This window comes from Aspergillus foveolatus (assembly GCF_047715535.1).
Source record: "Aspergillus foveolatus strain CBS 279.81 unplaced genomic scaffold BDW70scaffold_155, whole genome shotgun sequence".
NCBI classification, from domain to species: Eukaryota; Fungi; Ascomycota; class Eurotiomycetes; order Eurotiales; family Aspergillaceae; genus Aspergillus; species Aspergillus foveolatus.
Genome location: NW_027396219.1, coordinates 1 through 11904, shown reverse-complemented (window position 1 = coordinate 11904; position 11904 = coordinate 1). Strand labels below are relative to the sequence as shown.

Below are 11904 nucleotides of genomic sequence, written 5' to 3'. Positions count from 1 at the left end.
TGCATTGACCTCTACTCCCTTATCCAAGAGCAGTCTGACAATTTCTTGATATCCTCTCCATGAGGCTGCCTGGAGAGCATTGCCAAATTCCCCGCCCTGTGCATTAATATCTGCTCCTTTGTCCAAGAGTAGTCTGACAATTTCTTGGTATCCTCTCCATGAGGCAGCATACAGAGCATTGCCATAGACGCCGCCATGTGCATTAACATCTGCTCCCTTGTCCAAGAGCAGTCTGACAATTTCTTGATAGCCTCTCTCTGAGGCAGCATACAGAGCATTGCCATAGGTGCCGCCCTGTGCATTAATATCTGCTCCCTTGTCCAAGAGCAGTGTGACAATCTCTTGATAGCCTCCCTCTGAGGCAGCATACAGAGCATTACCATAGACGCCGCCCTGTGCATTAACATTTGCTCCCTTGTCCAAGAGCAATGTGACAATTTCTTGATAGCCTCCTGATGAGGCTGCCTGGAGGGCATTGCCATATTCCCCGCCCTGCGCGTTGACGTCCGCTCCGTTGCCAATAAGATCTTGTGCAGGTGTTACAAACCCAGACAAGCAAGCATAATAGAGCCTGGAACCACGTGGGAGCCCAGCGTTACCATCATAGCTTCTATCAGCTTCATACAAACAAGCCCATCGTTGGAATGTTACTTCGTTTTCCAGGAATCTGATTATCATCTGGGATATATCCTTAGAAGCTTGAGCCAACGCGGCATGGCCTGTCCAGAGTTTCGCTGCACTTCTTGCCATTGGAAAATTTCGCTCGATATTACCGTGGCTATTGTCGATATCTGTAAGGTAAGCCAAATACGTCCTCGTGATGGAAATGCTGGCAGTTGTAATGTCGAAATAAGTCTCCCCAAGAAGGTACTCTCTGACAGAAAAGTGGGCAAGATGCAGCTCTTTATCGACAGCATGTACAACTATTATCAGGCTGGGACAGTAATCCAAGACATCAGTCTCGTAAAACAGTCGACGCTTGACATCAACCCTTGCGACTCGTTTCCAATCTGCGTTGCTATTACTTCTTTAGCCTCGGCCAGCTTTAGAGGTCGTTTGGAGTAAACTAGAAATTGAAGGAGGCGTATCGCGTCATTTTTCATCTCCGTTGGTATGTTTGCAACCATGCGCCGGTATGTCTCATTCAGATTCGGTGGTAAAGACGCGAGAGCCTCCTGCATAGCTGCCTCGTGACGACATCGAGCCAGGGTGTCCAATTGGCAGAACGCCCACCTGAACCTAAGCAGGACATTAATAAGACCATCAGCATATCAATCTAAGCAGTGATATCTCACATCCCGTCGGCCCTGTCGCCAACCCTCTTCCGGATCCCCTTGAGAAGATTCTCTGACAAGGATTTTTCTGTAAATTCACGCCGTTGAGATAGTTGTGCTGTTACCCACAATCGAATGTCGGAGTTGATAGCCTGCTTATCAAGCGGTAGGCAGTTTTGTTCTCCTATCAAAGGGGGAATACGGCGCAGAAACTCGGATTCCGGTCGGCCGGTATAAAGCAGCTGGACATGGACCAACTCCGGCCCGGACATTACGTCCTTGATCCAGGTGAGAACATCATCCCTTGTCTTTGATTCATCCAATGCGTCCAGAACAATAAAGACCTTTCTCTGGGCTACGAGCATCATGAGAACGGTATCTGAGAGCGTCTTTGTCGCAGGCTGGTTGCTGCCATTCTGGTGTGCTTGAAATGAAGCATCGAGATGTATTGCAGAGCCAGACCCTCCTTGGTAAAGTTGGAAAACAAGAGACCGCAGCATGCCATCCAGGGTCCGCTTTGTGGTGTCGCTAAAGTCAAAGAAGAAACTGAGTATAAGGCCATTGTTTTCTTTCGCGAGATAGTCAAGCACAGTCGCACTGAGGTCCGTCTTCCCACACCCTGCCAGCCCGTGTAGCCATAAATGTCGACGCGACCCCGATTGCCATGCATGAAAGACGGGGTTTTCCAGGAGCCAAGCGCCTGTTCCCTCATGGCGGAGCCTCCTCGCCTGATTGGCGTTTGTAGACGGATCCGATGGGCTAAGCCAGCGCCTGATCTTATCGGAGTGAAGGTCTGACCTGATGAAATCAGTTGCAGCTTTCGTTGCATCGGTTGTCTGCTGCAGGCCATCAATCTGTCTTTGAACTACTCGCAGTCAGAACGTATGTCAAGTTCAGATAATATTCGGGCTCGTTTATTTGCTGGTCTAGATGCTGAACGGAACAAGAACTAACCCAACTGAAGCACTTCCAGTGCCCTCTTGGTCTCTTGGACCCCGGCGCCTGGCACATACGCCAGAAACTCCTTGGCGTACGCAGCGGCGGTCGCCGAGGCGTAGCGTTGCCATCGATCGTTCTTGTGAGAATCGGCGTAGTCGCAGATTCCTCGAATCACAAGACAAGGAAAGTGGTTCATCAGGCCGGCCGCTTCCATCTCAACGCAAAGGCAATCTCCGCCGAGGTCAGCGACAATCCGATCGCGCGTAGCGGCGTCTTTGACGAGTGTGTTGCCGGATGCAATGGTCCCGTAGTGGATATCGGGGTCGGTAGTGTCTCGAGGATCGCGTTGCACCTCATCTGCCGTGTCACAGTTCCGACAGCCCGGGCCGGGAACGTGGTCATATGAAGCTTTGAAGAGGCGGTCATTGTCGAAGCCCTGGTGTACATAACCAGGATTTTGCTTGGACCTCTTGCCCATTTTGGGGTTCTTTTGCAGCATCTCTTGAAGGAGGCTGGGAACCTTGGAGTCTTTCCGCTCGTGATCGGCCTGGATGCTGGCGAGCGCATTGAGGAGGACCGTCGGCGGCCGTCCGAGGAAGCCTTTGCGCTCGGATTCGCCACCAGACTTTGCCTTGATCAAGTCGTACTGGCAGACGCCGGCCGTGGTCCCACAGGGCTGGCTCACGACAACGTCACCGAGCCGAATATCGTGGTCCTCGTCCGGTCGGGCGATGCCACCGCCTATGCCTACTAAAACACCGACACGGATAGATGGCAAAGAGGCAAGCAAGCTCGAGGCTGTAGTCGCAGCCGAGGTGGTTCCATAGACTCCGGAAGCCAGAGAGACAATGACGATGTTGTGCTCTCCCATACGACCCCATGTATAAACATTCGCGTCAGTTTGATGTCTAGTGAAGCCGGTCGGAGGTGCATGTCCCTCATCAAGCATTGCTTCTGCAGCGGCCCGCTCGATGTGAAGAGCAGTGATCCAGGCGATCGCATAGGAGTCGGGGCTGTCGAGCGCGTTATGGGATGCCATGGTGCGGAGAGAAGCGCATGAGGCTGTCAGATAGGCGGGTGGAAAGATCGGGCTGTGCAGAGGTATCAAAGGCAAAGAGAACTCTAAATCAACAAAATTGAGTTAAGCAGCGGTATTTATCTTTTGAGGATAACAGGGTTAAAGGTCGTTCATTGATATTTAAACAGCGTGCAGCCTCACTAAATTGGTTTGAGGAGCCGCGTCAGCCGAGCCTGGTCAGGTGAGCCTGAGCGCTAACCATGATCCGTGGGATTTCAGCAAACAGGGGTTGGAGAACTCGCAGCATTATGGCTGATGGCTTGGACAAATGATAGTGAATTGACCCACAAAGTTCAGGGTCCGATGTGCTCGGAGCGTCAGCCGAGTCCCCTAAAGGCTCTTTCAAGTCAGTTCCTGAATTTGATGCTACGGGCCGCTCCGTTAGTGCAAATGCACTAAGATCGTAAAGCGGAACTTTGTCCACGAGGTTATCGATTAGTGACCACTTCTCTTTGCTAGGTCAGCATATATAGAGTATATATGTCTTGTTGGTGTCCCTGCTAGTGCTCACCCCAGGTCCTGTCACCATGTAGAGCTAGGCTATAAAAGCCAATTGGCAATATGCCGGTCATATTTTCCAACAGAGATCATATTGAGCGTCAAACTAGACATAATTACCAGCAATAGCCTTCAAATAATATAAAAGAATGAAGGTCTGATTCTTCCAATCTAGCTCTATAGGTCGGTTTAAATACATAAGAAATAATAAGCATCCTAGCCTAATACGGCAGTTGAAAAGAGACATAACTTTTGAACCGTGGAAATAGCAGAAGTCTCTGCGTAAGCATCGGCGAGCCGGAGCTTGCAATTCTGGTATCCCAAATAGGAAAGTTCGTTATATGACTAGCTGTCACATACGGTCGACAAAACTAATCTCATCCTCCCCAACGAATACGCCATAAGGCCATAATAACCTTAACTACCAGTTACTAATAGTGTAAGAGCGCAATCTGGTGAAGGTGCATTTAGTAAGCGCTCACCTGCAGAAGCCGAGACACTAAACTAAGCACACGTAAACATCTCATCTTTCTTCCTTCAGTCAGAAACTAACACTTGGAAACTCCTATTTTTCTGCTCGTGACCCAGGGACCATCGAACTATACCTCCCACCGACCTGCCTCTCTCAACTAATGGCAAGAACCACAACCAAATTCCTAACCTCCCAAGTCTAACGTCTCCACGCAAGACAGATCATCAACGCGCCTCCAACCCAGCCAAGCATGCTAGATTTGGCAGTCAATTTGCTGATCAACATGAAACACTCTACAAACAAGAAAGATGTCTTCAAGCTCGTTGCCAACCTTGCTGAGAAAATCATACAGGACCATGCCTTTCAGGACGGGAATAAACGCACTGCTTTAGTAGCTGTCGATATGTCCGTGAAAAAAATGGCCACTGTATACTGGAAGACTGTGTGGAAGGTATATACAAGAATTTTTAAAAAGCGTGGATAATGCTCATGTTGCAAATGTGAACAAGGAATGGACTGCAGAGCAGTTGGCGGGTATTTACAAGTCTGTGGCAAGACCTTCAGTGGCTGCTGGAGCGTATAATGCCTCTATTAAATACTAGCCTCAGACCATGGCCAACACTACATATCGTTCAAAGGGCGAAGCACAGGTCCCATGTTTTGTAGGCTAGTGGTTGCATACTCAGCAAGAATGGCTAGAAAATAAGGACCAGCAGCTGTAAAACAGAGAGACTTGTGATTTACCATCATCAGTTCCATCCAGGACTAACTCAAGGGACCCCGCAGTCAAGAGCAGGTTTTTAGGGCTTGTATTCATCTCTGTCTCGCGAGAAGCTGGTTCGGGACGTGGGGGCTGGGATAACTTGGCGATTCTGCATGCAAACGAATAAAGTTGTTAAGACAGCCGTATAGAGTAAACTAGACTGAAGAACTCACCAAGTCCAAAGTATTGCGAGTTGTAAATAAAGTAAGCTTGTGTTTATCTACCGCGCTAGCAGCAAAAGGTGATGCCACCGGACTGGCAGCATGGGAGGCACTGCTGACTTTTAGTTCAATTAACACGTAGGATTCTTTTGGGTTGCTGATGATACAGGGCACCTTGCCGGTGACCAGATTTCCTTTGCATCACGGTGGATAGAATATGCTGTGATCTCATGTAAGTAGCGCGCAGAACAGGTGCTTCTGGGTACAGTATAACGAGGATAAGGAGCAAAGAGTACTACGAAACATATCAAGTCGGTCGGATTTGAAGTTAAGTAAAGGACGAGAACAACAGAATTCAATCGGACTGCGGATTAGCTCACGCCGCGGGGCAGTGAATCTGAAAGACTCCTCGATGCGGTATTGGTGCTGCAGTGAAAAAGCATCTCAGAGTAATGTACCTTACTGGTAGTGGGTGCGCTGTGAAAAGGTTGTAGATACTCAAATGATGGTCCTCGAATAAAGTGTAGTAGTTGCAAAACTGTCAGCTGAGGATCCGCGTCTATGGATACAAATTGTTGCGGAATCTTCGTGTAGGCTCAGGGGGAAGAAGGGCAGAATGTAGCTGTATCGACTACACGTACGTAGCCTACTAAGGAGCGGATGCCGTTATGACGATTCTCTCTCTCCCGATAGATCCACGACGATGCTATCTACATTGAGGTCAGCCTGCGAGTATATCGCATACATGACATTTCTGTATCACATATACATACATACCTTGTCTCGTCACTTGCAAGTCCTGCCGTGGAATCACAAACAAACTCTGCGTCTTCTCTGTTAAGTCCACTGCGCACCTCAAACAGCCACTCTGCACCACCGGCCGGAAACTATGGTAGACCGTCGTGCTGAAGAACCTTGAAACACGGTCGATTTGTGGACCAACAAGGAGTGGTCGGTCATGGTCACCACCACGGGGTATCACCAGTTCACCAGGCTCAAGATTTCGGAGGGCAATATGTCCTTTGATGCCTGGTACTAGTTCAGTCTCGACAGGATGGGTACACCGCGAAACATGATACCAGCGGGGGCTCAGTGTTCTGGTCAGAGCCATCAGATTATAATACACACCATCGAGGTAGACTGCAGCGACGACGCTGTTGGAGTCGACTTCGAAGTGCGGGCGGTATTCGATAATGACTTTACAGGGCCCTGGAGATATCTTTGGGAAAGTTGGCAGTCGTCGACTGATGGGGTTGTCGACAATCCCGGGTTTGATCCAGCCTCCCTCGTCAGTGGGTATCCCGAGGATAGGAGTGTTGTACAGCGTGAGCGGACGGCTGCGACCAGAAGGTAAGTCTGAGTATAAGGATCTTTCGTAGATCGGGGTCAAGAGGATGCCCTGCTGGGCGTTCCAATGGCCAACAATTGCTCTGGTATCTGAACCGGCTGGCATTCGCGGATTTCTGGGATTCACGCCGGCAAGTTTCGTTGAACACAGCACTACGGCTGATCCGGGCTCGAGGCCAGTGCTTAGAAGATCTTCCAAGTATCGGAGGCTGCCGGTGATAAAATCTAAGAGGCCCTGGCCGGCTGGTATTCGGATACGGCTGTTGTCTGGGAGGTTCACGAGGGGTACGATGATCTGGTCTAAGACGCCTAGGACCGCACCCGCCACGGCGAGCAGCATCGTTCGGTCTCCTGGGAATCGATCGAGGAGAGTCGTGAAGGGGGAATCGGGGTAGTGGTGTTTCTTAATGTCTGCTTTCAACAGGCGCCAGTCGTAATCTGGGTATTGATTGCACAAAGCGTAAACAAGAACCTTCTGAACGATGTCCGGTATGCCCGCGCTGAAAAACGAAGGTCGAAGGATATCTTGGCAGTCCCTGTTAAGAAGAACGAAGTCGAGTGACACATCCAGGTGAAGAGCCATTGCGATTAGACCGTCATTTGTGAGCTGAACTTCGGGCTTGACATGGTTTAAGAAAAACCGCTGCGCGGCTGCATAGCCCGCCATAAAGTCCCCTGGGTCATTCTCTGTTTCAGACAAGGAGAAAGCAGCCGCTTGGCCCATCTGCGCTGCCATGCAAGACGCAGTGGGGTAGAACGGCCTGCGGCTGCTTCTGATATAGCGGTCATGATTCTCAACATAGTGTCGATTTATGCCGGCAGTGCTGTAAATTACCCGCAGCGCCTTGGTTTCCCCGACAAGATCGACGGTCTCCATTGCCTCATTTTCAACCGAGACGTCGATCTGCCATCCGTAATGAGAAAGCAGCAGGGCCAATCCCAATAACTTGGTCGAACGCGTGTAAATTTCCTGACCATCAACATTGGCAGACAGGATCTGAGCGAGGAACTCCACAAAGTCACCCTCCTCGGGGGAAAGACGGGGTGGGAGAAAGAGCGTATGCCGAGCAATATGAGGCGCTCTCATCCGGACGAGGTCTAGGATGTCTTGCTTTGCATTCTCTAGCTTATTGCACATGCTGTCTCGGCCGATGACGGCGCTGGCATACTTTTCGATCTTGCCTTGGATGATGCGAATGGTGCCGTCCATGGACTTTTCCATCAAGCCATTCACGTAGACCATGATGGCCGAGGCGAGGATCGGGCTCAGGGCTGTTTTGCTCATCGCCACCGACAGGCAGATAATAAGCGTTCCTAGTGGCGTTGACTGCTCGTCGTGTTTCTGTGCGACAAGCTCGGCCATCGGGATCTCTTGGATGCCACCTTCCACTGTCATTAGCCGTCCGATCTCGGAGTTGTAGATTCCGGAGCCATGATATCGTTTAGGCAGTATTCCAGTGTTGGAGGTCACAGCAGCTATCAGTTCGTCCAAGGGACGGCACGTATACCGGGTGTACAACGGACTGCCGAATTGCTGTGCAACTGCCACATCGATAGCTGGAGCGGTGATATGATAATGATCCCTGCGGAATAGAGTGAGTTCCACCCCAATATTTGTCTGCGATGCAGCGTTGGTTGCGGTGTTATGATGAGCCATCGGGAAGTTGACTGCATTGGGCCTTGCTGGTATTAAGCGGGGGAAGAGAGGGGAGAGTTGTCCACCTCATCACATAAATCGGCCTTGGCTGCAGCTAGAAAATAATCAAGCAGCCTCAATGGCTGGCTCGACCAGCGCGCTGCTAGCCTTGCTTTGCCACCGTGTTCAAGATAATTGAATGTTCCGGCGTGGCTATGCCGACATCACCAGGCCTTCGAGTCTTTGAACCGAATGACGGTAATCGAGACACCGTCGGACAATATCAGAATCCCCAGAACAAGGACCGGATGCAACGTCCTGCCTAACACGCAGTCAAGGAGAAACGTGCCATACCCCGCCTTTAAACTACCTACAGACAGAAATCACGTCAGCCACCGCTTTCCAGAAGTACCTCGCCGTCGTCTTCGCGAGAATGACTATTCCCGCCCAGCGACCGTCTCGACGCGCGGACTTTGAGATCGCCATAATTTGCGCGTTGCCTCTGGAGTACGACGCAGTATCATTGGTTTTCGACGAATTCTGGGACGAAGACGGGGATTCATACGGGCGCTCCAGCGGCGACACAAACACCTACACAACCGGTCGCATTGGAAGACACAATGTCGTTCTCGTCCTCCTCTCGTGCATGGGTAAAATCAGCGCCGCAAGCGCAGCGTCCAGTCTCCGGTCAAGCTACAGCAACGTGCGCCTCGCTCTCCTAACAGGGACCTGCGCTGGCGTGCCCCAGGCTGATGGTAATGGCAGTGAAATCCTCTTGGGCGACGTGGTGATTAGCAAGACAATTGTCCAGTGCGATTTCGGCCGCCAATATCACAATACCTTTGTCCGCAAGAATACCGTCGAGGATAACCTCGGTCGGCCGAGGAAAGAAATCTGGAATCTCCTGCGCACATTCGAAACTGAAAGTGGCCTACGTAGACTTGAGCAGCGGGCGGCCTTGATATTAAAAAAACTTCAGGCTGATGCGATCATCCGACAATGCCGCACGAGATATCAGTATCCCGGAACAGCTGAGGACCGGCTCTTCAACGCGAGCTATCACCACAAGCACCGCGACATGGCGCTGTGTGTAAGCGGCGGCTGTCAGCGGGATAACGATCCAGCATGCGAAGCGGCTCTCCGATCCTCGTGCGATGAGTTGCACTGTGACGGGAAATACACCATACCAAGGGAGCGTCTTAAAGCCAGGGAACGATTAGAGCAAGGCGGGATTCTGGCCCAAGACCCGAAGATCTACGTCGGCGCGGTGGCATCATCTGATATGGTCATCAAGTCTGGCGAGCATCGAGATCGGATTGCGCAGCAGGAATCGGTCATTGCCTTTGAGATGGAGGGTGCCGCCGTTTGGGAAGCCTTGCCTTCTATTGTCGTCAAGGGGGTGTCTGACTATGCAGATTCTCATAAAAGCAAGAAGTGGCAGAGCTTTGCGGCTGCTGCGGCTGCTTGCACGTCAAAAGCGATCCTGGAGCGCTACATCAAAGAAGATATTCCCAGTGAACACGCTTCTTGGGATGGTGAGAATTGCCTCCTTAGTCCGGGGAGTTATAGAAGCTAATATCAATACAGGAAAATTGTTCAGCTGGGGATGCATGTCGGGCCCAGGCTTTGAACAATCCCGGTTATCGATCCTTAGCAATGTGGTGGCGGACGATGCTGAGCAGATCAATGAAATTTCTCCAGGGAAGGGAATAGCGGCTAGCATAGTAGCAAACTATGCTGGTAGCGGAGGCAAGCAGTTAAACTTGATCAGGAACTAGCAAATCGAATGAATCGATAGAAAATATACCAACAAAAGGAAACGGCCGCAGTTTCCTGAACAGCCTTCTCTCGGACAACAACGCGCGTTGGCTTTGTGAGTTCCATGTATACTATTGGCATGCTATAAAAGCAGATAATGAATCACAATATAACGCACACAGAGGTATTCGTCTGCTCAGTTCCATATCCCACTGCACGATTCTCCCACGTCGAAGAGCCTGGTCCTGCACCTATATTCGTCTGCTTGGCTCCATCCAAAGCACTGTTCCGGTAAACCCCCGCCTCGCCAGTTGCAGTGTTATACATAATCGTATAATGGGTATCCTGGACAGGATCATCCACTACGTGAATCGATCGCTTCTCTAAAAGATGTAGGGCAAGAGTCGAATCGGGGACGTTGTCCCCCCAGTATAGTCGATGGGGGATATCGTAGTACTCCTGGACTCGATCTAGGACGTCCCGGACGGTGTCTCGCTTGCTGAATGTTATATTCGGAGATGCTAATGATAGCATACCGTTAGTTTAGGTGCCTACTTATGACCACAGCAATGCTGACCGTTTCCCGGGGACATGATGTCCACGTTCATGCAGTGTTGGCTGGCGGGTAGGGGCACCGATTGCTAAGCGGGGAGAGGGATAGAGGGCAGGATAAGACCCGAAGACCGGGACTGACTAGTCATTGCGGGGACTGAGTATTTAACAGTAGCTTTAGCCGCCAGCACAGGTTGACTGCGGACCAATCGAAACTAGAATTGCGCTGAAGGCGCTAAGTTCGTACCTCGAGGTCCGCAAACGGCGAATGCATTCAAATCGGACCAACTGCCAATGAGACTCCGAACGACCTAAACTATAGTAATCCATAAGGCACAACCTCTACTGACGTTAGATCACGGGTCGGGATCTCAAAATACCTCCAAAGAAATGGCAGGTCAACAAACCGTCCGCATTTCCAGATCAGGTCGCCACGTATTTTGGACGTTTTCATAAATGAGTGTTCATTGGATAGTTGAGAGTTCTCAGAGTTACGTTTTTACATAGAAAAATAAAGCCAGTTAAACTCATAGTCGTCAAAGTTAAGTCCAGGCATTTCTTCATCAGCACTTGCATTTGCCGCTGATACGGAAATGTCATGTGTATGCGATATACTCGCTGGCCGGCTTACGCCACGTAATATCGAGGCTTGGCCGCGATCTCCAACAACTGAGGATTTGACCCCTCATCGTACAGTGAATAGAGTATCTATTGGAGGGAAAGAGAAAGAATCGTCAATACGCATCCGAGGCTTAGAGGCTACGTATGTGTAGTCGATACAGCTACATTGTGCCCTTCAGAGGTAGCCATTTCTACTCACTATATTCTTCATCAACCGACCTCGTGATTCATCAATCACAAGCCACTTAAGGCCTTGACCTCAAGGATGAATAGTCATACCTAGACTGCGGCAGATCCAAAGACATCCAAAGACATCCAAGGTTTATCCAAGTTGCGGACTTGAATCTAGTCTGAATATCCAAGTCCAACATGCGATAAGACTTGGAGTTGGCTTTTTTTTTGCGGATATCTGTTGAAGTCCAACAGTATAACAAATAAGGCAAACATACCAAGACCCGTACTAGAAAGAGACTGCATAAACTATGCAGCTTTACTGTATTTAGTAGGTATTCAGCGCGTAATCACATTGCCCAGCCAGAGTTCACACACACTGTCAAGTTTGTAGTCTCCCGAACACGAGCCAACTCGGATATGAGGCCATAGAGTACATTTAAATGATATCTAATACTTGCTTGGAGGAGTAAAACTAGAATATAATTAACTATTATAATCTATTAATCTCAAAGCCAGCTGGTAACTTTGGCCTCTTCCGAATCCTTACTAACTGCGGCTGGGTACCCTCCTTGACTTGGACTTCAGAATAGTACTGAGAAGTATCATCCTGGGGCTCAGAGGATGGACTACG

The 11904-nt window shown here is 50.0% G+C and overlaps 4 protein-coding genes across 4 annotated transcripts in view; 1 reads left to right on the top strand and 3 right to left on the bottom strand.

Moving 5' to 3' along the window:
• Positions 1–3364, bottom strand: part of BDW70DRAFT_166850 (uncharacterized protein) — a gene marked incomplete at its 3' end in the record, with an annotated part of 4219 nt that extends 855 nt beyond the window's left edge. The window contains exons 1-4 of the mRNA XM_073742100.1: positions 2229–3364; positions 1296–2139; positions 991–1239; positions 208–934 (exon numbers count right to left, since the gene is read on the bottom strand). Of these exons, the coding sequence (XP_073590838.1) occupies positions 208–934; positions 991–1239; positions 1296–2139; positions 2229–3252 (2844 nt within the window). The 5' untranslated portion in view covers positions 3253–3364. The remainder of the gene's footprint in view (positions 1–207; positions 935–990; positions 1240–1295; positions 2140–2228) is intronic.
• A 2408-nt stretch (positions 3365–5772) lies between these two features.
• BDW70DRAFT_26914 (uncharacterized protein) lies at positions 5773–8469 on the bottom strand. Its single transcript, XM_073743641.1, has 2 exons — positions 5959–8469; positions 5773–5895 (listed from the first exon to the last, which is right to left on the bottom strand). The coding sequence occupies exons 1-2, from the start codon at positions 8187–8189 to the stop codon at positions 5892–5894; spliced, it is 2235 nt and encodes a 744-aa protein (XP_073590837.1). The 5' UTR covers positions 8190–8469; the 3' UTR covers positions 5773–5891.
• Positions 8470–8601: 132 nt separating this feature from the next.
• Positions 8602–9946, top strand: BDW70DRAFT_164879 (5'-methylthioadenosine/S-adenosylhomocysteine nucleosidase family protein; the record flags this gene model as incomplete). The annotated part of the gene is made up of 2 exons (XM_073741587.1): positions 8602–9703; positions 9756–9946. The coding sequence occupies 2 exons, from the start codon at positions 8602–8604 to the stop codon at positions 9944–9946; spliced, it is 1293 nt and encodes a 430-aa protein (XP_073590836.1).
• Positions 9947–10002: 56 nt separating this feature from the next.
• BDW70DRAFT_145520 (uncharacterized protein) lies at positions 10003–10592 on the bottom strand. The gene is made up of 2 exons (XM_073738440.1): positions 10504–10592; positions 10003–10447 (listed from the first exon to the last, which is right to left on the bottom strand). The coding sequence occupies exons 1-2, from the start codon at positions 10532–10534 to the stop codon at positions 10089–10091; spliced, it is 390 nt and encodes a 129-aa protein (XP_073590835.1). The 5' UTR covers positions 10535–10592; the 3' UTR covers positions 10003–10088.
• Positions 10593–11904: the final 1312 nt, after the last annotated feature.